The sequence below is a fragment of the Paraphaeosphaeria sporulosa genome, assembly GCF_001642045.1.
Source record: "Paraphaeosphaeria sporulosa strain AP3s5-JAC2a unplaced genomic scaffold CC84scaffold_5, whole genome shotgun sequence".
Classification (NCBI taxonomy): domain Eukaryota; kingdom Fungi; phylum Ascomycota; class Dothideomycetes; order Pleosporales; family Didymosphaeriaceae; genus Paraphaeosphaeria; species Paraphaeosphaeria sporulosa.
In genome coordinates, this window is record NW_017253364.1 from 1111735 (window position 1) to 1133435 (window position 21701).

General features: G+C 56.9%; 9 protein-coding genes across 9 annotated transcripts; 5 read left to right on the forward strand and 4 right to left on the reverse strand.

The window, feature by feature from the left end:
* Window positions 1-101: 101 nt before the first annotated feature.
* Window positions 102-1855, forward strand: CC84DRAFT_1164231 (serine-tRNA ligase; the record flags this gene model as incomplete). The annotated part of the gene is made up of 4 exons (XM_018178450.1): window positions 102-249; window positions 317-1201; window positions 1256-1384; window positions 1436-1855. Coding segments are annotated over 4 exons (1389 nt in total), but the record flags the coding sequence as incomplete, so codon positions are not given.
* Window positions 1856-3669: 1814 nt separating this feature from the next.
* On the reverse strand, window positions 3670-7472 carry CC84DRAFT_1164233 (two component histidine kinase 1). The gene is made up of 7 exons (XM_018178451.1): window positions 7018-7472; window positions 6711-6961; window positions 5499-6661; window positions 5142-5451; window positions 4425-5089; window positions 4263-4376; window positions 3670-4205 (listed from the first exon to the last, which is right to left on the reverse strand). Exons 1-7 carry the CDS (start codon window positions 7095-7097, stop codon window positions 3978-3980), a joined length of 2811 nt encoding a protein of 936 aa, XP_018036134.1. The 5' UTR covers window positions 7098-7472; the 3' UTR covers window positions 3670-3977.
* Window positions 7473-7600: 128 nt separating this feature from the next.
* CC84DRAFT_1217086 (uncharacterized protein) lies at window positions 7601-9250 on the forward strand (the record flags this gene model as incomplete). Its single annotated transcript, XM_018182863.1, has 4 exons — window positions 7601-8209; window positions 8257-8563; window positions 8725-9040; window positions 9088-9250. The coding sequence occupies 4 exons, from the start codon at window positions 7601-7603 to the stop codon at window positions 9248-9250; spliced, it is 1395 nt and encodes a 464-aa protein (XP_018036135.1).
* CC84DRAFT_1244274 (major facilitator superfamily transporter) lies at window positions 9187-11011 on the reverse strand (the record flags this gene model as incomplete). Its single annotated transcript, XM_018184146.1, has 3 exons — window positions 9187-9566; window positions 9617-10322; window positions 10547-11011. 3 exons carry the CDS (start codon window positions 11009-11011, stop codon window positions 9277-9279), a joined length of 1461 nt encoding a protein of 486 aa, XP_018036136.1. The 3' UTR covers window positions 9187-9276.
* Window positions 11012-11145: 134 nt separating this feature from the next.
* CC84DRAFT_735067 (uncharacterized protein) lies at window positions 11146-12274 on the forward strand. The gene has a single exon (XM_018187224.1). It carries the CDS (start codon window positions 11546-11548, stop codon window positions 12143-12145), a length of 600 nt encoding a protein of 199 aa, XP_018036137.1. The 5' UTR covers window positions 11146-11545; the 3' UTR covers window positions 12146-12274.
* Window positions 11939-14459, forward strand: CC84DRAFT_735129 (uncharacterized protein). The gene is made up of 3 exons (XM_018187225.1): window positions 11939-12272; window positions 12329-12986; window positions 13044-14459. The coding sequence occupies exons 1-3, from the start codon at window positions 12264-12266 to the stop codon at window positions 14063-14065; spliced, it is 1689 nt and encodes a 562-aa protein (XP_018036138.1). The 5' UTR covers window positions 11939-12263; the 3' UTR covers window positions 14066-14459.
* CC84DRAFT_735151 (uncharacterized protein) lies at window positions 14241-15034 on the reverse strand. Its single transcript, XM_018187226.1, has 3 exons — window positions 14555-15034; window positions 14463-14502; window positions 14241-14401 (listed from the first exon to the last, which is right to left on the reverse strand). Exons 1-3 carry the CDS (start codon window positions 14809-14811, stop codon window positions 14351-14353), a joined length of 348 nt encoding a protein of 115 aa, XP_018036139.1. The 5' UTR covers window positions 14812-15034; the 3' UTR covers window positions 14241-14350.
* A 1550-nt stretch (window positions 15035-16584) lies between these two features.
* CC84DRAFT_1186919 (uncharacterized protein) lies at window positions 16585-17894 on the reverse strand (the record flags this gene model as incomplete). The annotated part of the gene is made up of 5 exons (XM_018180889.1): window positions 16585-16712; window positions 16771-17090; window positions 17175-17386; window positions 17560-17708; window positions 17807-17894. 5 exons carry the CDS (start codon window positions 17892-17894, stop codon window positions 16585-16587), a joined length of 897 nt encoding a protein of 298 aa, XP_018036140.1.
* Window positions 17895-19772: 1878 nt separating this feature from the next.
* CC84DRAFT_1065820 (barwin-like endoglucanase) lies at window positions 19773-20432 on the forward strand (the record flags this gene model as incomplete). Its single annotated transcript, XM_018173630.2, has 2 exons — window positions 19773-19970; window positions 20022-20432. Coding segments are annotated over 2 exons (609 nt in total), but the record flags the coding sequence as incomplete, so codon positions are not given.
* Window positions 20433-21701: the final 1269 nt, after the last annotated feature.

The window sequence follows — 21701 nt, forward strand, 5'->3', positions numbered from 1 at the left end:
CGCCAGCCCGAGCTAGCCAGCAGCCTGCACCATGTTGGACGTGTGAGTGTCTCTGCCCTGCTGGAACGGCCTTTTCGAGGAATTGGGAACGCGTGTTGGGAGCAGCACTGACACGGAGGGGTAACAGGAACGACTTCATCGCCGAGCGCGGCGGCAATCCTGAGAAGATCCGGGAGTCGCAGCGCAAGCGACATGCGAACGTCGAGATTGTGGATGAAATCATAAAGGAGTTCGAGGTGCACAGGCAGAGTACGCGCCCGCACGCTGCTGCACACGACCATGTCTGAGTCGCATCTCGCTAACAGCGGCCCAACAGCACAGTACGCGGCGACGCAGATCGGCAGCACCATCAATGGCCTGCAGAAGCAGATCGGACAGAAGAAGAAGGCCAAGGAGAGCGCAGACGACCTGCTCAAGGAGATGGCAGACCTAAAGAAGCAAAAGGCTGCAAAGGAGGCCGAGGCCGCAGAGAAGGTCGTCAAGTTGCTCGCCAAGGTCAAGATGGTCGGCAACTACGTGCACCCCGACGTGCCCGTCTCCAACAACGAGGACGACAACGCCATCCTCAAGACGTGGTCGCCCGACGGCAAGAAGCCCGAGTTCAACGCCACCGGCATCCCGCACCACGGCGTGCTCGCGCGGCTCAACGGCTACGACCCGGAGCGCGGCGTCAAGATCGTCGGCCACCGCGGCTACTGCCTCATCGGCTACGGCCTCTTCCTCAACATGGCCCTCATCAACTACGGCCTCGAGTTCCTCTTCAATAAGGGCTACACGCCCAACCAGCCGCCCTTTTTCATGCTGCGTGACCAGATGGCCAAGACGGCGCAGCTCTCCGATTTCGACGAGGAGCTGTACAAGGTGACCGAGAGCAAGGACAAGCCCGAGACAGACAAGTACCTCATTGCCACCTCCGAGCAGCCCATCTCCGCGCTGCACTCGGAGGAGTGGCTCGGCACCGCGGACCTGCCGATCAAGTATGCCGGATACTCGACCAACTTCCGCAAGGAGGCCGGGTCCCACGGCAAGGACGCGTGGGGCATCTTCCGCATTCACCAGTTCGAGAAGGTTGAGCAGTTCCTCATCACCAACCCGGAGAAGAGCTGGGAGGCGTTTGAGCAGATGCTTGAGACGTCCGAAGAGTTCTACCAGAGCCTCGGCCTGTCGTACCAGGTCGTGGGCATTGTGAGCGGCGCGCTGAGTACGTTTTGACCAGTATCGATGTTATGGGAATCGTGGTGCTAATGGGATGCAGACAACGCCGCGTCCATGAAGCGCGACCTCGAGGCCTGGTTCCCCGTCACCGGCGGCGGCGAGTACAAGGAGCTCGTCTCGTGCTCAAACTGCACAGACTACCAGACGCGCGAGCTCGAAATCCGCTTTGGTGCGTCCATTTCTTTCCCCCCTTACAACTCCTCACTGATCCTTCCCCCAGGCGTCAAGAAGCAAACCTCGACCCGCAAAGAATACGTCCACGCCCTCAACGGCACCCTCACCGCCACCGAACGCACGCTGTGCTGCCTGCTCGAGAACTTCCAGACCCCCGAGGGCTTCAACGTGCCCAAGGTGCTGCAGAAATACATCCCCGGGCAGCCCGAGTTCCTGCCGTTTGTCAAGGAGTGGAAGCCGGTCAAGGACGAGGTCAAGATGCCGGAGCGGCCAAAGGAGAGCAAGTAGAGTCAGGCTGCGATGGTGGCAAGGGGTTTTGTTTGGTGTGGGTGGGGGAAGAAGTGTGGGGAAAGGCAGAAGAGCAGCGGTGCGACGTGCAGGTGTGGATGGAGTCAGCATATCATCTACCTATCAACACATGTGCGCACGTAGCATGAAACATGGAAATGAAACGAAAAATACCCACCATCACATGAATGAATTGCATTAGCAAAGTGAAATTAAACAACATGCACTGAGCCAGATCAGGTAAGCTGCTATCTCCAAGGCTTCTTCGTCACCCTCGATCGGCATTTAAACCTCATTCCTCGACCGGAGATGCCGCTACTTTACCCTCCACCAAGAATCTGTCGCTCTTGATTCTTTGCACTGCCACCCGTCGGGGATGGTGGGTGGTGTTTATGACAAGAGCAAGATTCTCGTCAAGTCTCCAGCTCAAGCTTGGTGTGCTGCTAATGTTGACGCTCTCTGGGCAGACGACATTGTCGTTGGATTCGGAGACGCTGCTTTGTGACTTGTGGCGAGGTGGTGGTGGCGTGCATTGATCGATACATGTGCCTGGGTCTGCGTAACACGTCGGCTAGAAGAATCAATTCACCCCTCTTTCCACCATCGTTTAGCAGTCTGGGCTGGCCTTGGACTGCGAGAATGCGAGACTGCGGCTTGATAGCGCAACGGCTATGCGCTCTACGAGAAACCTCGAGATAAAAGTCGTCGAAGCCCTCATTGGACTGTCGCTGACAGCCATCGCTGTGCTGACTTACTCAATTGTACTAAAAAAAAAAAAACACACACACAATTTCCTCAGGAAGGCGTAAGGACAGCAGTGGACAGAAGACCAACACAGCCTGTCGTCAGAAATGTTCGCAGGAACAGCCTGCGGTCGCTCTTGCATGCCATCAACTCAGTTCTGCCTCTCTTCAGGTCATCTGCGTAATCCCGACCGAACTCCTTGCGCTACCGCGCAAGCAATGGGCACTGTTCGTGCGTGTCTCGGCAGAGGTGCACACAGCCCTGTTGCTAGCAATGTCCTTTGGGCTCACGAGTCTCACTCCGCGCTCAGAGGAGCACCAACGACAGCAACTTCCAGTCTTGACGGACCAAGCTTTGGCCGAGCTCGGGTTCGCTTCGAAGCTGTGCGTTGGTCGCCCGCAGAACACACAGCGCAAAGCAAGCTGGTGGTGCAAGTTCTGGTTTCAAGCGCCGCCTTACACCCCCTTTGAACTTGTTGCCTGGAGCGCAGAAGAATGCGGACTTCGGTATCAGACCTCGAACGTCGGGAACCAAGGGCGGATGCGTCCAGGAACATGCTGAGCATCAAACACTCTTTGCGAGGCGCTGTGCTCGGAAGGAGTCATCTTGCATCGGTGCTACACACTTCGATCCTAGAACGCAGAACCACCTCTGGTCCCTTTTGCTTGCGTCAACGCCGACACCGTCACCTCGAGGAACGAAAGAGAGCACCGGTGACAGTGAATGCATCTCCGCGGCCGAGCCGTCGATACGAAAGCAGCTACCCGAAGAGGAGACACCTCTTTCTCCCAGCCTACTATCTTACCTGCCGACGGACGGATTACCTGCGCGTTCGACTACGTGTGAATACGAGCTTGGCGCAGTGCCGCCTACACCGCAGAGAAGCCGCGCACGCCTTTTCGATGTCACGCCATCAGCAGCTGAGATCCTACAAGGCCACCTCCTTGGTGTATCGCGCCTTGTGGAGTCACGGACGCGTATGCAATGGCCTCATCAAGCAGCGCCAGGAAGAGCCGTGGAAGTAGGAACCTCAACTCACAACACGTAAAGGATGCGAATTCAGACACCATGCTTGTACGCATTCAAACCAGGCACTCCGCAATCTTACCATACTACCTACACGCTACACCTCAGGCTGCTGGCTCGACAGCGTTCCTTGCTTGTCGATACGTCAGTTCTCACCACTCGCCCAGGCTCTCGCGACATACAAATCCTTCAGAACCTCTGGATGCACATGCTCGTAGAATTCATTTGTTTGATGGTGGGAGCTAGGGGATATCTTCTGGTGTTCGCCCCACAATGCACGCCATTGCATGCAGTCGCTGCGCATGAACCGGCGGCCCGGTATAGGCCAAACCTCTGCTCTGCGGTCCGCCCGTTTCTCGGGCCTTCCTCCTCCTACATGCGGATGCTCCCATTCGCCCTTGGATGCAAGACAAGCTCGAAATGCATAACTCATAAAACATATTCTTCTACCCCTTTCGTCTGGCATTTGCGTCATTCCCACGCCCAACGCCTCTAATGCAACCACTCCCCATCCCCGCCCATCAATCGCCCTACCCATTCCCGCTCTTCGGCAACAAGCTTCTTATCTTGACCACCAGATCCTCGACCTTGAACGGTTTACTAATGACCGCGTCCATGCCGGCATCCAGCATGCTCTTCGTCTGCGCCTCGCGCACGTTGGCCGACACGCCGAGAATGGGACTGTACCCCGCCTGGCCGGCGTCCTGGAGGTCGCGGATCTCGACAGTTGCGGCGTTGCCGTCTTTGATAGGCATTTCCTGTGCGCGGATCAGCATCTCGCGAAATGGGAATGACGTAGAGGATAAGAAACCTACTTGGTCCATGAGGATGCAATCAAAGTAGTTTCTGGAGCCGGGCTCGCCGGACGCGCGCTTGCCGCGCTGGTTGACGGCGTCGACGGCTTCTTGGCCGTTGTTCGCGACGAAGACCTGTGGCGAGTGAGTGTCGCGGATACGCAGAATTGTTTGTTTACATACCTCGAAGCCCTTGCCCTGCAGCTGCCGCTTGAGCACCTTCTGGTTGATGAGGTTGTCTTCCACCAAGAGGAGCGTGCTGCGGGAGTCAGATGGGTTATTGTGGTCGGCTTCGGAGCGTTCCTGCGAATGCAGTGCTTGCCTTTTCGTTTCGCCGAGCGAGAGGTCGGGAAGACGCGTCTCGATCTCGTGTGAAAAGGACGAGCGTCGCTCTTCGACTTGGTCCGCTATCTGCGCGGTTTCTTGGAACCTTTGATCCCGGATAGCCTCAGGGTGCGCCTCGGGACGGTACTCGGTGGGAGGGTTTCGTATCGACTCATTCATGTTCATCTCTTCTGAGTTGATTCCAGCACTACTTGAAAGGGTGTTTAGTGATGGTCTCTTGGGGTCTTGCTCCGCATCCTTTTCTTTCTTCATTTCGTCTGAAGCACCGGGATCGTGTTCCAGTTCCTTGATGCGTTTGAGGTTCGAATTGCTGCGGATGTAGGAGGGTCTTGGCGTCTGTGCTCGCTCGGGTGCACTCGATGAGCTTGATGAACGTGCATTTAAGGATGGTCGGCCCTCTCCCGGGCTACCTATGGGGCGGCGGACTTTGAAGTAGAATCCAAAGGTCGAGCCTTCTCCACTTTTGCTGGACACACCGATATCACCACCGTGCAGCTGGCACACTGCAGCAGTCAGTCAGTCAAACGGCTCATGCGGAAACGTGCATCGGCTTACATTTGCGAGAGATGAAGAGGCCCAACCCGGAGCCCCCGTACTTTTCTTGCGTCTTCGGAGTGGCTTGTCTAAATCTTTCAAAGAGTTTGGCCTGGCCTTCATCGTTGATGCCGATGCCCGTGTCCTTGACTGCTACCATCAGGTACATGACAGGTCCGCCGCCCCATTCGGAAGTCATGGTAGAATCTATGTGGAAGGCGTCATTATCGTTGCCGAAGAATATTACATTAGGAGGGTAGGAAGACGGTCTCTCGACGGACGCGCCCATGGACACGCATATTTGTCGGTCTCCGTCTTTCCTGGCAGTAAACTTGATCGTGTTAGCAACTATCTCCCCTGTAGGGTGATGATACCTACCTTGATGGCATTAGTGATGAGGTTAACCAGCACCTGCTTCATCCGGTTGCAATCGGCGATTACAACATCGATGTTCATGTCGTCGTACGAATAGTCCATGGCGTAGTGGAATTTGATGCCCTTGGCCCTGAACTCGGAGTTGAAGACTTTCAGGGCGCGTGAAAACTCCCATTTCGGCTTGACCTCCCTGGGGACCAACGACAGCATCATCGAGTCTAGTTTTGAGAAGGACAGTATGTCGTCGACGAGCGTGTTTTGGTGGGACACGCACAGCAGAATGGTATCGGCAGCGTCCAGGATGTCGTCTACCTTGGTCTTGATGTCTTCACGGCCGTGGCCAATGTCGCGTGCCACCTCCTTGACCTCTTCAGCCAGATGCAAAACGGCACTCAGGGGGTTTCTGATTTCGTGGGAGACCATGTCGATGAACCGCTCCTGCTGTTCCTTGCGCTCCTGGGCCTCGAGGGCGGCCTTTTCCTGGGTGATCTCGGCCTGCTTGATTTCGGTGATGTCGACGACGGCGCAGATGAAGCCGGCCTCTGGGTCGTCGCTCAGGGGCCGGAACAAAAACAGGCGCCACTCGCCCTCCTCGCCCTGTGCGTCGGCGGCACAGCGGAACTCGATGCGCAGTTCCTCGCGCGAGGAGAAGGCGCGGCGATAGGCTTGCATGACACGCTCGTAGTCCTGGGGGTGGATGCTCTCTGGCCAGGCGCGGAACTCGTTCTGGCTCTTGTTGGTGGTCAGCTTGAAGAAGCCGTCGTTGACGAAGATGGCCTCGGCCTCCTTGTCGAGGATGGCGAGGCCATTGGGCAGCAGCTCGGCGAACTTGGAGAAGAGCTGCGTCTGCTGGGCGTCGGCCTGGTTGTGCCTTCCACGCCAGTGCGGCTGCTGCGCGCCCGAGTGCAGCAGCTGGCGGGCGCGCTTTGTGCTGAGGTTTTCGACGGCGGTGCCCGTCTGCGGCTCTCGGGCGGCGCCGTGTTGGGGGGAGCGCGTGGCCGTCAGGTCGTCGATGTTGTGCGTGTCGATGTAGCGGTTCGCCGACGCGGCTCCCAGCAGCTGGGCAAGCACGCCCTGGCGGGTGCCGTTGTCGTCGATGACGGTGCTCAGCAGGATCTGGGCATCGTCGTTGGGCTCGGGCGCGTCTGGGAGGAAGAACCTGGCGGCTGCTGGCGGTCAGGCGGGGCATTGGGTGAACGGGAAGGAGCAACGCACCCACCTTGCAGGTCCGGCCACGCACTGCTGCGCGCAGCGAAGAGAGGGCCTCCTCGGCGTACGAGTCGCCGGCGCGCGTGCCCAGCCCGTCGAGGTCGCCGCGCGCCTTGCCCCACGCGAGGTTGTGGACGATGGAGAGGTCATCGCCCCAGAAGATGGCGGCGCAGTGCGGGATGGGCAGGATGCACGAGTTGGTGAGCACCTTGAGCGCCGCGGGCCACGAGTCGCGCGTGCCGAGCGACGATGCTGTCCTACACGGCGTCTGTTCAGCGTGGGTCGACCAAAGTGCCGAGACATGGCGGCTCACCAGTCGTTGCGGTCGAGGTTCTCCAGATTCAAGTCGTACACGGGCAGGCCCGCGGCCGTGAGCTTGTCGAGATTCTCCATGGCGGCAGGGCGGGCGCAGAGGGGTCGTGGGGCTGCTGTCCTCGCTCAGTGCGGCATCGCGATTGGGGTGTGCAGAGCAAAGCGTCGTCCGCCAGCTGCATCTCGCAGTGACGTAATGCGCAGAGGTTGCCCGCTGTCAAGCTGTGCACGACGTGTGCCTGGGGCCACGGCGGTCTGGCCACGGCGATCGCCGCCTTGATTCTGCTTTGGCCCGCTGCGGCACCTCGTTCTGTGCCTCTCGCAAACGCCCCCAAGCCGTCTGGTCGCCGTCAGTCGTCCTGGGCCTGTCGCTGTGTCAAGCCACGTCGGCATCCCTTCGCAGCCGTCGAGTGGCACGGTCGTGGCCCTAGGACGCCGACGTGGCTCCGTGGCTCTCAGGAACCATCAGTACAACCTCTAGAAGGCGTCGGTGTTTAGCGGATCTAAATGCTCCGCTTCCCGTGACCCCCCGCGGGTACACAATACATCAGCTCACACACTCAACACCGCCCATAACACGCGCCATGTCTCACACCAGGGCCCCGGGGAGCATCGTCCAGCTGGCCCCCGAGCTGCTGGAGCTCATCCTGTCCTATCTCGGCCCCCAGGACCTGACGAGGTTCGGTCAAACCTGCCGGCTCGCCCATGACTTTGTCCGTCCTACCAACCAGCTGCTGTGGAAGCAGACTTTCCTGCAACTCTTCGACCACCCGAAACATGTCTGGGAGCATCTTGTCCCCACCGCCCGCGCCCAGAATCAGCCCCGCGAGGCCCTTTGGGACTGGCACCGTGAACTCGTGCGCCGCATCAAGGCCTACAACTTCGTGCTGAAGTTCGACAAGGAGACCCTTGCCCTTGAAATCGACAATGTTGTTCGAGCCCTGCTCGACGTTGAGCAAACCGCATCTTGCGCGAGTGTGGCCGAGAATGGCTCCCCCGTGTCTCTGAACGTCATGTATCTCAACCGCCTGGTCCAGCGCGCACCGGACTTTGATTCCCTCATCCACGACTTCAGCAGACATCCTTCGTCGCTCGCGGTCCCGCGAGACTTGAAAATGGACCTCGATCGGCCCGTCACTCGCTCCATGTTGAGGCGCGGGTCTGTGCCACCCGAGTGGGCCAGCCGTTTCCATGTGAGTATCTTTCCTGCAATCAGATATCTTGACTGACCAGTCGCTAGATAATGTACGGTCCGACCGAAAGGGAGCAAGAATCGACTGCGTCAAAGGCCGCCGCAAGAGCCATCGTGTACGACTGGGGCGTAACGAGCGAAGATGCCGACTTTGGCCCGTTCCTCAAAGACGGCTCCGGAGCTGTAGATTGGCAGTCGGTTGAGGCCATCAGCTCCTTGATGCATCGCATCTTCGACACGGCGCTGAAAGCATACCATTTGCATCCGACGGGTTTCGACATGCACGTGCCCAACAGGCAACCCATCAACCCCGCCGCCCCGGACGACTGGGCAGGCGTAACAGGCACGTGGGCGGGTACGTAAGCTCGGGGTACAAGTCCTGAATACTAGGTGCAGGCAATATCTGAATTCTTTTAGCTATTGCTTCCGCACTCTAGCCTAGCCTAGTCCTCTCCCTTCCCTGATGCTCTTCCCCTTGTAAAATGTATATATCGCTAACGTTACCCCAACCTTTAGGCACTTACGCCTTTCTAGACTACCGCGCGCTCGTACACTACAACTTTGCGCACAGCTTGGAGCATCCTTTGGACCTAGGAAACTACGAAGAGGCGTGTGGAGATCTGATGCGATTTGACCTCGAGGCCAACGACTCGGAAGAGCTACGGAACGATGAACGGCTCCAGTCTGACCTACCATACTGCGACGACCTTCCAAAATTATATTTTGAGGGCACGTCGACGCGGCAGGCGACTGAAAGACCGTCGATAGGCGTGAGGGGAGTCGCGTGTCTCGCTCCCGGTGGACGCGAGGTGCGCTGGCGGCTCATCATCAGGTAGGTTCAAGTACATCGTTCTTTGGCTATTTTGCTGATGACTGTAGATATGCGGGTGCAGACCAGTGGCAGCTGGAGGGTGTCCAGCCCAGTGGCATACGCTGCGGGGGCATATACGGACTCTGGAGCCACGTGGACCACGACGACCACGGCCCAATGGGTCCTTTCTACTACACACCATGTGCGATCACCGAGTTCTCGTTCGACTAGACAGCAACGATACACACTGACGTGATCTATTCTATCGTCTTCCCTCTTCTTCTCAAGCACTCGCCGAACCGCCATAGAATGTACGGCGCCGGAACCCCAAGTACAGTTGCAATAGCAGCAAGGGTCGTGTTGCCCAATCCGTATCCCAAGGAATTGTACAGACTGGGTGCAAAAACGGGGAAACAGAAAGCGAAAACATTTCGAGGAAGCTGTGACGCGGCCGCGCCAGACGCTGTGTAGTCCAGATATGCCTCGACGATGTAGGATTGTACGGCAGTTGTGCTCAGGATGTAACCACATCCGAGGACTCCGACACCTAATGGCAATTAGTTTCGAAGGTGGTCGAATTGGAATCGGCACTCTCACCAACATCCACCACTGCCCAGTGTGCACGTTTTTCGGCTGCCCACCCGTACATTAGGAGGCCTATCGGTAATAGCAGCGTTCCCGGTATCATCAATGGCACACGATTTTCTGGCCGCGCCACTCCTCCATTGCTCGCCTTCAGTCGAGCCCATATCGCATCCATTGCCCACCATTCAATGAGTAGCGCAGTCAAGCACCCCGTCACAATGGCAAAGTAGTGAAGACCGCTCGCAGTATGCGACTGTCCGTACTGATCAATCCACATACTCGCGAACGTGGAATGGATGATGTACAACAAGCCGAACTGGTAGCCCATCAAACATGCCGCGAGCTGAATTACCGGCTGTGTGCACAGCATGACGGTCGGCCGAAGCGTGGTGATCTTCAGGCGAGCGGCAATCGTCATGCCGGATATGTCCTTTTCCGCATAGAAAGGCTTGCCTGTATCCTTCCGCAACGTCGCCGCTTTCCGAGACAGGAGAGTCTGGGCGTGTGTCTCGGGCAGGAACAACGCAAACAGGACGACCAACAAGGCGGCGAAGATCGAAAGCGTGTAGAAGAGCCACCGCCAACTGACCTGCTGCACCATCACGCCACCAATGAGGGGGCCTATCGCCGGCCCAAGCAGCGGCAGAAAACTCCTCACAGCAATCGACTTTCCCCGCTCATCTGAGTCGAAGCAGTCCGCCACAATAGCACCAGATACCTTCTCGCCCGTCAGTGACAGCGCTGGCAGCAGGATTCCCGTCCCCCATACTCGCAGCTGTTCAATGACAGTGACAGGCTTGAGGAGCTTGAGCGGCAGGTAGGGGATTTTAGGGGGGTTGTAAGGGCGCTGCAGAGTAATAGGAGGTCTGAGGGAGCGGGAGAAGAGAAGAAGTAGGGTGGGTGAGCAGATATGAGGTGGAGGTAGAGGACGCGGTGACTTACAGCAAACTCCGCACTCGCCCCCAATCCCGCCATCAGCCTCGCTGCAATTAACAGTCCCCTTCCGCGACTCATACCGCACACCGCATTCCACAGCACATACCAGCTCCCGCCGGCCACCCACACCACCTTCCGGCCCCACACCTCGCTGCACGGCGCCAGCACCATCGGCCCAAAAGCAAAGGCGAGGACGTAGATGGACAGCGCCATCGTGGCTTCTGCAGAGCTGATGGAAAGTTCGGTGCTGATGGCATCGAGGGCGGGAGCGAGCATGGGGCCGCTCATTAGGGTGACGAGGCCGCCAAGGGAAGTTAGGAGGACGGTGGCCCATTTTCGAGGAAGGGGCCAGTTGTACGGGTTGGTGGGGTCGGATGGGGAGGACCAGGTTATGAGGAGGGGAGATGTGTCTGTTTGTTTGGTGAGAGTGTTCGGTATGTTTGTTTCCACAGCGGAGGCGGCCTTCTCCATGTCAGGGATATCACGCGCTTCGATCAAGAGATGGGCGTCCGGGGCGCCCATGACGGATGCGCGTGTATGCACATTGACTGGGACGCTTCAGCGCACATCTTATAGAATCCCATCAGTTGCTGAGAATTCATAGACTCTCCATCCATTTTGCACACATCATTTTCTCCGAACCTCGCTCGCCTTTCCTCCGCATCCTTCGTCCCTGCACCACTTCGACAGTTCCTCTGCAGCCTACGGTTGAATCTGTTACTACGAATCACAACCCGGGACGGTTATCAGATCTATTGATAACCCGCGCTCATACATAGCGGCCATTCCTCTTCCATCACGCCGGCGTCGGACATTTTCGGATATGCTGGAAATATCCGAGCCTGACCTGCTCAACCCGGCTAGCCCCTACCATCCTCCGCCTGCCTGCCGACTAGTGTACGCTATTCCCTCGCATATATACAATCCTCCACGACCGTCTTTCTCCGAGTCTCGCTCCGCGCAGGAGTTCTGTCAATCACGTCCGGAGCTTTTCTGCGAAACCACATGGACGCCCGGAAACGCAAACAGCGCGCCATCCTCAGCTGCAACGACTGCCGCCGCCGCAAACTGAAATGCGATAGGGAGTTACCCTGCAATCGGTGTCTGGGCGGCGGATACGCGGAGAAATGTGCGTATAGTATCCTTGAAGGGGATGATCGGGGAAAGACGCCTAAAAGAGTGCGAGTGCGCACGGAGGAGACGTTCCAGTCTCTGACAGGGAAGGGGAAAGAGACGGAGAGTGAGCGGATTGAGGCGCTAGAACGCCAACTCCGCGAGCTTGGGGAGGCTGTGAGATCGCTGCAGAGTAATAGGAGGTTTGAGGAAGCAGGTCGAAGAGAAGAGGTGGGGCTGGACGGTGGCGAAGAGGTGGAGTTGGAGGATGCGGTGGTGCAGGGTGAAGCGGTAGTGGAGAAGGAGGTGGGATTGTGCAAGGGGAGGGGCGTGCGGACGTTTTATTATGGTCCGAGCAGTCCGATTACAGTCGTTGCGCATGTAGGTCGTGGGTTTCTTGGTTTCACCGAAGGTGATCTACGGCACCTGGACAGAAGTCTGAATACGACCAGACTACGTGTTGACTACCCTGTGGTGACACACCGCACTTAGACTCTTTCCTTGGTGCTGTTTGGGTATCGTTGCCGGCCAGTTGGGGCCGTTATGTCACTCTTACTATCTTTTCGACGATTCCACTAACTCTACGCAGTTCCCCGACCTCCGCCCCTTCATGAAGCAGGTAGCCAGCAACCACCCCAGTCCAGCCCGTTCATACCAAGTCTAATGCCCCCACAGGTCTTCGTCGGCTCGACCCTGCAGAAACTCCGCCAGGAGTCCAAACCGCAGGAAGACCGCGCCCGCGCCAAAGCAACTGCAAACCGCGTTCTCACCATCCCCCACCTACGCAGCCTCCTCCCAGATCGCCATACGGTAGAAACGCTCCTAAAAACTTACTTCGCCACCTTTGAAACTACATACCGTGTCCTGCACGCGCCTTCGTTCTGGGCTGCTTACGCGGACTACTGGGACGTCCCGCACGCGCGCGAGCTGGATACGGAAATAGATGCTACCATCCTAGCCATCCTCGCGGCTACGCTGTGCACGTCTACTCATGAGAGCCCGCGGTACAACGCCGAGGGGTCGAGCTTTCGCAGCCAGGCGGTGGTTTGGATCAGGGCTTGTGAGGCGTGGCTGAGGAGACAGAGTAACAAGCACAGGAGTCTGGCAAGTGTGCAGGTGAGGCTTCTGAGGCTACTGGCGTTGAGCACGACGTGTTTGAAGACAAAAGAGTACTACCAGGAGGTGCAGGGGGTCATGGCATTTATGGTGTCATCTGGTATGCACCGGGACCCGGGGATTCTGGGGAGCAGGTGCTCGGCGTTTGAAGGCGAGATGAGGCGGAGGCTGTGGGCGACGGCAATGGAATTGGAGTTACAGGCGAGTGTGGACAAAGGTGGGCCAGTCAGGTCAAGTCATCTCAGGACGAGCTATTGCAGCTAACGATGTAAAGGCACGCCGTCCACGCTTTCAAGCCTCCAGTACGACTGCGCCGCGCCCAGTAACATCCACGACGCCGACATCCACCCCGAGATAACCTCCCTCCCCTCGTCCCTCCCCAACACCACGTTCACAGACACCTCCTACCTGTACCTCTCCGCGGCCTCCCTCCCCCTCCGCGCTGCCCTCTGCGCATCCCACAACGCCCTCCACACTACGCCCTCTCCCACCGCAACCCTCGCTTCCGAAACCTCTATCCACGCTGCGCTCACCGCCCTCCCCACCTACACCGACACACGGGCCCTTCTCCCTTCCACCCTCCTCCACCTCCAACTCACACAGTTCACCCTCCTCCTCCACGCCCCCACCATCCTGCACACGCCCGCCCCCGTCCGCCCTTCCCCCTCCCACACCCACGCCACGACCACCGTCCTCTCCACCGCCGAAACAGTAATTACCCTGCACTCCGCCCTGACAACCAGCGGCATCTTCACACTCACCCTCCTCCGCCTCGACTACCTCCGCGCCGCCCTGCTGACCACCCACATCGCATACCACACCCCCGCCCACGACACGTTCACCGCCCGCCTCGCGCGCAGCGCGTGCGACGCCATCGCGTCCCACGCGCTAAAGCTGCTCGAGGAGAGGAGCATGCGTCCCGGAAGGGGGAGCCATCACTACTGGTATCTCAGCGCGGCGGTGGGGTTGGTGGAGATCAAGTTCTGCAGGGGCGGGGAGGAGGAGAAGATGAGGCTGGGAAGGGAGGCGGGGGAGAGGGTGAGTCGGTTGCTGTATCGGGTGCTGGCGCTGCGGGAGGAGGGGGAGGTGTGCCCTGGGGAGATCATCATGGGGAGTGGTGAGGGCGCGGCGATGGAGACGCCGGCGTCGATGGGGACGGGGTTTGAGATTGGCAACGGGGGTGCTGCGGGGTTCCAGGGCGTGGGGATGGAGGGTTGGGATGTAGATGTGTGGGGGCTGGATGACTTCTGGGTTTTGGGGGATTGGGACGAGCGCGCGGCGATGGGATATGGGTAGCTTGGCTTCCCGTTGCGGCGCTGCACGCATGCAATGGGGGCTCCTGCTGCCATCTACATGCTGCATCACGTACCATGCGAGTGCCTGCCCGACGACAGGATGCAATTGCCCACACACACCGCCCCACCCCCTACACTGCTGAACCACTTCCGAGAAACGCTCTCCCGCCACCCCTTCGGTCGAAGCCGACAGCACAGGCTACTCCAACGCAGAACTCACTTCTCGACCTCATCGCCACGGCTTCTCGCACGCATCAATCGGACAGCCGGTCCCCTCCTCTCAGCGCTACCGGTACTCAGTAGCCGCTGCATGATTTGTACATGTCGACGTCGCATTCTACAACCGTCAGCCTCGCCCGCTCACCCCCCGCGACTGACCCGCCACGTCATGAACCTACCTGCGGCGGCTTCACCGTCGACGCATCGAAGCACGCATATCTATCCACAGTCAGTACCACCCGTCCACTCCTCCACAAGATTGCAAACTCACGCAGGCGCAGGCAGATCTATCTTTCCCGGAAAATTGACACACATGCCGCCTCCCTCGTTGACGATGGTTTCGTAGATGTCTGACCCGTTGCAGTACGGGGTCCGGATATTGATGCCGAGCTGCCCGGCCACCTGCAGCAGGTACCCAGTCCAGATCTCGCGGTTGTCTTTGAAGATGTTGCCACCGCAGGCCGCGCAGTCGAGATATGCGACAACCGGGACTGCCGCCGCGAGGAAGAGGAAGGCGTGCGTGCGCATCGTTTCAGTAAGTCTCAAGGACGGAGTGTTCAGCCCGCGGTAACGGACGGGATGTGAGCTGGTGCAGTCGGGTCCCCCGGCCTCTATATAGCGGATGCAGGCAACCAGGTGTAACTGTGGTGTCGTGGAAGCGTGGCTCTGGCATGTGCATTTTGCCCAAGGGATGTGGAAAGGAGCTTTACACGGCTCCACATGTCGAGCAATGCATGCAGCCTATGCCCTGATCAGGCGCATGCGGTTCAGCCTGATTGCCACCACGCCCCTAGCCTATCAGGCCCCCAATGTATGGTTTAATCTTCGAATTCCTCCTTTGGGATGGAGATGGCAGGGTTGTGGTAGCCGTGTAGGAAAACCCCGCGTTTTGGAATTCAGGCTGTGCGCGATGTGATTGGAGCAGCCATCCTTGCGAATGTCTGACTTCGATGTTGGAATTTAGGAAGGTGGAAAATGGCGAGTGGAAGAAAACGGCGGTTAGCGCAGGGCGTGTACGATGGCGGTTTGTGCGACCGCTGGCTCTCGGTCATTACCGCTTGTTGCAAGATGGCGTGGGCTTGTGACCGATGGTGGGAGAGCTGTCTCGCGATCTGGGCTGGCGCAGAGAATGTCTTGCGGAGGAGTTGTTCAGGGCGGTCGTTATGTATAGGACATGACTTCTGTTTGCGCGCATGTTGTGCGAGGTCCGGAAATTAAATGAAGCGAGTCTGTTTGTCTCATCCGTTGTGGGAGAACATCCCTTCCCAGCAAGTTTACGGCCTAAGGTAAACGGCTTTGCACCTTCACGTGCACATGGCGTGCCTACGATGGCTTTGGCAGATCCTACTGCGGCACAAATGAGCCATGGGTGAGATTACGTGCTCCACACCAGCATTTTCCGTTCTCTCGACTTGCGCAAGCCGAGAACAGACATCACATAAGTGATGAGGCTCACGAATATCGTAGATGAGTACCAAACCCACTGCGTGAACCGTCGAAACCGTCGCACTCGCATTAGACCCGTTGCAGCGTCTTTGCATTCTCCCTGCTCAAATGCACTTGCAGCAGCCACTGCGGACTTATCAGTACAATGTTCCGTAGAAGAAGGAGAAAGCGGCACCTCAGCGGTGATATACGCCATACCCAACCCCATGAACACGCACGTAATGATAGTGCCTTCAAGCTAGTATGTCGCTACTCTCGGGCTATCCGCTTGATTGGCTTGCGTGAAGTCCATGTACCCTCCGTATCTGCCCCAGCTCGAGGTCATACATGCGCAATTATTGAACGCACCTATTGTCTGTGCCATGACCAGGTAGCACAGCCAGACCGTGTTAGCAAACTCTAGGGGTGTGAAGAACGAGCGCTGCAGCCTATTGCGCGTGGTGAGATCGCGCAGGATGTTGAAGTGATTGTGGGTGAGCGCTTCGGTGGTTCGCAGTCGCCGACGCTTGCTGCGCAAAGGAAGCAGGCGGATCAAAGTCAAGGCCAGAAGTTTGGTAGTGGTTTCGGTGGAGTCTAACAACTTCCTCAAGAAATCTTTTGAGCTCGCAAGCCCGAGCACGTTCATGCGCTTGGAGCTATGGTGGGGACTCCTGGCTACTCGGATTGTGTAGGTGTTGAGATGAGCGTCGAAATGGATGTGCTTCCGCAAAGGCGACGTGAGCCACCACACCAGGATCTACACGAACAATAGGGCGAACGCGACAACGAAAAATACCATGTAGCCTACGGTACGGCAACTTAAAACCACAGTAGGTGTCTGCAATGAAAATGGGAATGCTCCTAAGCCGGTACCACCTACAAGGAAGAACGATCCGTAGACTCTCCACAGCTGGCGCCCATCGAACCAGGTGAGTCCGTGGTCGACTTGTCCCAAGACCAACGAGGCTCGAGCCGTGTTGTGGTCACCAAGCCAGTTACTTCCTCTATCCGCGATGTACGCTTTCTCGATGTCAGCTAGAATTGCGTATGCGGCTCCGTAACGAAATCGAGTTCTTGCTTGGCCGGCGAAGCCACAGAAGTAGCTATGTTGGATGTATTGCGCCTTTGCTGATATCTTCTCAACCCAGTAGGCCATCTGAGCGGCGTGCGGTTGCCCATTGAAAGACGCGATATACCTATATCGGGTTGTTTCATCCTGTAGAGACATACACACGAGATCAAATAACTTGTTTAGCTTTCTCTGGATGTTGTCGGAGCCCATGGGGTTGCGATCGAGGATTGAACACAAGATGAGCACAGGAAACCAGGCAAGAAACAAGCCCATGGCAAGGATGTGAGCTTGAACGTTGCTTCCAATGTCGCTAAATGCTTTTCGCGTTTAGCAAGGCATTCTTATGGATATGGGGAGCAGCACCCTAGCAACTCTGAGGCGTACCTGCTTCAACAGATATTGCCAAACCAAGAGAAACCACAACGTCGAAATGAAGATAGGTACCACGCCTCTTCGTCTATTGCTGCGAAGATCGTTGGTCAGCTTGGCATGAAGTTGACTCAAAGTCTTCCGAGAACCTGGCAGCGTAAGTTCTTCGCTGAACAGCGCGATGCGTAGGAGGCCCTCCGCTTCCTTAGCCATCGAGGTGACCGGCTTCATCTTGTACTGATTAAGATTCGTCAAGATGAAAAAGGAGCGTGGATGCTGCTGAATCCACTCTTCAGGTCCGGAACGGGCGACTCATACGGCGTGGCCATGTCGACTCGAGAGGTCGACGTGGACGTTCATGAAGTCATAGGACATCTGGTTTAACCGAATAGTGCACATTTGCCTGATACTTCGATATTACATAGAATTGAAGCGAAACTAGACATTGGGCTGCCGATCCAGCGATTGACGGCCTTGACAGTCCGCCAGAAGGCATTGCTCTCGAACGGCGCTTGTAGCAAAGTACCTAGGATAGGTAAAATCCATGTGGTTAAAGTGGCTGAGATGGTGGACCATAGAAATTACTCATTGCCGGCTCCGCATAATGCCACGCAGCCGTGGTACGTGATCTGAGTCTCTGGCTTCGGGTTATCAGACGGACTAGGCCACTATAGTGATACCGCTCGACTAGCGTCGCGTTTGACATATAACGATATCCGCATTCTGTGAAGTTAGGACGTCTCATCTTCCTGTAAGTCGTGCAATTCACTTGTTCCTAGGATGTTGTAGCAGGCACGGTAATTGTCGTTCATAAGGAGAGCAGATCTATGTGGCCAAGATAGGCTTAGAAAAGTGGGGTGTTGTACAGCTCTCATTTATTTCTTCGTGTGTGACGCACCATCGAGCATAGCTCGCCCAGTCAACGCCGGAACGAAACCCCTCATTTGATAACCAAGAGCGAGATTATTTTCGTTGGATGGAGATACTTAGACCTATCAATATATTATCGACGCCAACCAAAATGCCTAACTGGAAGCAAGGTGATGATGTCCGCGTGATTGAAGTACTATTGGAACATCCTGGACACTAGTCGTACTGTAAGCTTCACAAGGTCATTTACGGTGAAATGGCGGAGTAAGGCCTCAGCGAGTGGCTTAGAAGCTGCGAACGACACGAGCATTGTGACGTCTCGAGTTCGACTGATCCCAGGATCGAAGTCACTTTCCTCGGTCTCGACCCTGCGAGTTTGGTCGGTGAAAAACGACGCATCGCGTCATCATTTCCGGGACAGGAGTGATGGAATTGATCCGTACGTAGCTTTCGAAGCCAGCTGGATCTTGTCGGTCTGCCAATGCACAAGGGCATCGAGCCTCCGACCAGCATTGTCACCAGTGGTACGTACGGCAATTGGATGATGCTCCGGCAAGCGATGGCACACCAAGCCTTCAACACAAAACGTGGCATTCACGTTCTGCGGTATGTACTTGTGATCGCTTCGTGGTGGTGGTGGGGTTGCATGTTGTGAACCGTCGCGTCGCAATTCGACCCTAAACGCAGCCATTGGGACCAATCGGCGTTCGGATGCGCCGGTATAAGAGTCACGTGCCGTGAAATTGGAGGAAGCGCTTCACGTTTGATCTCCATTGTGTTCATCTCACGACCCACCTCACTCCATGTCTCTCATCTCGCCAAGCAACATTTGCACATGGCGATCCCTAAAGGACGCAAGTCTAGACGCGTGGCGTTCACGGGAGCGTGAGAAACGGCGCTTTTGCGCTGCGGACCAACGTCTGCGAGATTGACTCCCGTGATGTGTGCTCCACCTCAGGCCTGTAAATTTCCACATGAGGTTGTTCTGCTGATTTGAGAGCTGTCGCAGGATCAGTTGCATATGTAGGCTGCGGACGCCCGCTTTCTTTCGGTTTTTCTTCTCTTCTAGACTTACCTCAGGTCTCTCCCACACTCGCTACCTTCACTTTTCGCAAGCCGCTGTGCTGTGCTTCCATTCGTTGTATCTGTTTTCACGCAGAGTCAGTCGACTCGCATCCACTCATTCACGCTCTTTTCCAACCACGCTAGTGCGTTTGCTTGAAGCATCACCAGACTTTTCCACGGCAACGCATTCAACCTCAAAACAATATCAGAAATCAACATGAAGTCTTTCGTGGCCATGCTCCCGTTCGCGGGCTTTGCTCTTGCGCAAGGACAGTGCGCGCCCGGCATCACCGTCACGGAGACCTCGATCGAGAGAATCACCGTGACCGTCAAGCCCACCTCGCAAGTTGCACCGTCCGCCATTGTCACCCCAAGCACCGAGGAAACCAAGCCGTTGCCAACCCCACAGGTTCCCTACTACCCCGTCGGAAACACAACCACCAACGGCCCCTCTGCCTTCCCCACGCACACACCTAAAGCTCCAACCACCTTGGAGTCCTTCATCTTCCCTTCGGACGTCGTCTCTTCCTCGTCATCAAGCAAGAAGATCAAGACTGTCTTCGTTGTTCCCTCGCCTGTCGGTCCTTCCTCATCGCATAGCCAAGCTGCTGCTGCCACGAGCTCCGTAGCTGCGGCGCCCGCTCAATCATCTCAGGCTGCTGCCATTCCTGATACCGCTGCTGAGGAGGCTACCAGTTCTGCCGCCTCCGTCAGCGGTACCGCATCGTTCTACGGTGGCAACACTGCCGGCGGAGCTTGTTCCTTCTCGGGATACACCATCCCTTCGAATCTTTTCGGGACAGCCTTTGGCGGAAGCTGGGATGCCTCGCAGTGCGGTGCCTGCGTGCAGGTCACAAACAAGGCCGGCAAGTTCATCAAAGCTATGGTAAGTACCTTGCACATCTGCGATTGTTAGCCGCGACTAACCGTTCCCCAGGTCGTCGACCAATGCCCCGAGTGCGCCGTCAACAAGCTCGACCTCTTCGAAAATGCCTTCACCCAAATCGGCACCAAATCCGAGGGCATCATACCCATCACCTACTCCATCGTCCCCTGCGGCATCACCTCCCCTATCATCCTCAAGAACAAGGAAGGCACCTCGCCATACTGGTTCAGCATGCAAGTCATGAACTCTAACGTCGCCGTCTCCAAGCTTGAGGTGTCGACCGATGGCGGCGCCACCTGGAAGGCGACCAAGCGCAGCGCGTACAACTTCTGGGAGAACAGCGCTGGATTCGGAACGAGCAGTGTGGATGTGAGGGTTACGGGTGTAAATGGCAAGACTGTTACGGTGAAGGGTGTAAGCGTTGCGGCCTCGACGACGAAGACGGCGGGCGGAAACTTCTAAGCTGGGTGTAGGTGATGGGTAGGGGATTTTGGAACTGAGATTGCCCGCACAATTACTCCTGATGTTTAACTTCTAGTATACTTACTTTCTGCACGTGAGCTAAGCTCAATTTTTCGAGGCGACTTCGAAGCCTACAATGGAGGTGTTTGCCTCGTCAACGAGGATTTTGTTGACTGGAAGTTCCTACTGTGCCAGTTTGTTCTGACTGCTCACTGTCATTGCGGCTCACTGAACCCCAACTCGCAACCTTTGGCGTCAAAGCGCGAGACGAAAAGTAAGGAGGCCGTCGGGCTATGTGCAGCGCAATCTGCAAAATCAAGTTCTCGATCGCGATTCTAAATTTGGCTATGTAAAGTGGGTGTATGGTCGTGGTGTTTAGAGCGAAATACGATCCGTTACGGATAGTACGGCATATGGGGGGCTCGCTAGGCACAAGGCTGGGGCGCAGCGACCTTATGTAGGATTCAGGAAAATTTCAGGTCGCTTAACGTCTTGTCGTTTGGATTGTGAACAGAGACGATATTTTTGTATGCGAGCAGCGGATCGTACTACTGAGGGGCTATTAAGTCTCGAGGTTAGTGTACCCAAGCGGTCCACGGCACCCCTTGAGCACATCATCATCAGCCCTACACACGGATTTCTGGTAGCGATGTACCCAGAAAGCCTTGCACGAGTCGCGACAGCTCCCAGACCACGGCCGTAGCTACCCGTCGCGCCTTTCTACCCCATCCAGACCAGCCCTCCCGGACATCGGGGATGTTCACTGGCATCGCAACCTGAAACACGACCTCCGACGCTCGCACTCCAACTCTAAATCTATGTCTGGCACACGGAGCATTCCTGCCGTTATGCTAGCGCCACCGTGCGCGCAGACCAGAAGGTTATCTGATTGAGTTGGGGAAAACCCTCAGGATCACTTCGCGCATTGCGTGCATCTGTATTCAGCAGCCAACGTTGTTGACGTGAGATGTAGAAACACCGGATCGGGCAATGATGGGTGAGACTCCCGACCTTTACGGGTTAGAAGGCATCCTGGCGGGGGCGCTCAGATCGCAGGCGACGTGACGCGCTGCTGATGTGAGTGTTTGCTGCAGGAACGCTGGCGCTGGCTGGCCCTATGAGTCCCGAGCAGGGAGTACTGTGCGGATGCGGATTGAGTCGCGTGAGCATGCGCTGTGTGGTGGTTAGCTCAGGATGAGCGAGTCGTGTTGTCGCAGTGCCAAGGGCACCAGGGCAAGCTTGTGTAGACTTGTGGAGGCGTTGTGCAGC

Coding starts and splice junctions, on each gene's coding strand:
- CC84DRAFT_1164233 (XM_018178451.1), bottom strand. CDS start 7,097: ATGGAGAATCTCGACAAGCTCACGGCCGCGGGCCTGCCCGTGTACGAC. Junction 6,962..7,017: donor AACCTCGACCGCAACGACTG/GTGAGCCGCCAT, acceptor GACGCCGTGTAG/GACAGCATCGTCGCTCGGCA. Junction 5,090..5,141: donor CCTCTTCATCTCTCGCAAAT/GTAAGCCGATGC, acceptor TGACTGCTGCAG/TGTGCCAGCTGCACGGTGGT.
- CC84DRAFT_735151 (XM_018187226.1), bottom strand. CDS start 14,811: ATGCGCACGCACGCCTTCCTCTTCCTCGCGGCGGCAGTCCCGGTTGTC. Junction 14,503..14,554: donor ATAGATCTGCCTGCGCCTGC/GTGAGTTTGCAA, acceptor GACTGTGGATAG/ATATGCGTGCTTCGATGCGT. Junction 14,402..14,462: donor CGACGGTGAAGCCGCCGCAG/GTAGGTTCATGA, acceptor TGACGGTTGTAG/AATGCGACGTCGACATGTAC.
- CC84DRAFT_735067 (XM_018187224.1), top strand. CDS start 11,546: ATGGACGCCCGGAAACGCAAACAGCGCGCCATCCTCAGCTGCAACGAC.
- CC84DRAFT_735129 (XM_018187225.1), top strand. Junction 12,987..13,043: donor ACAGGCGAGTGTGGACAAAG/GTGGGCCAGTCA, acceptor AACGATGTAAAG/GCACGCCGTCCACGCTTTCA.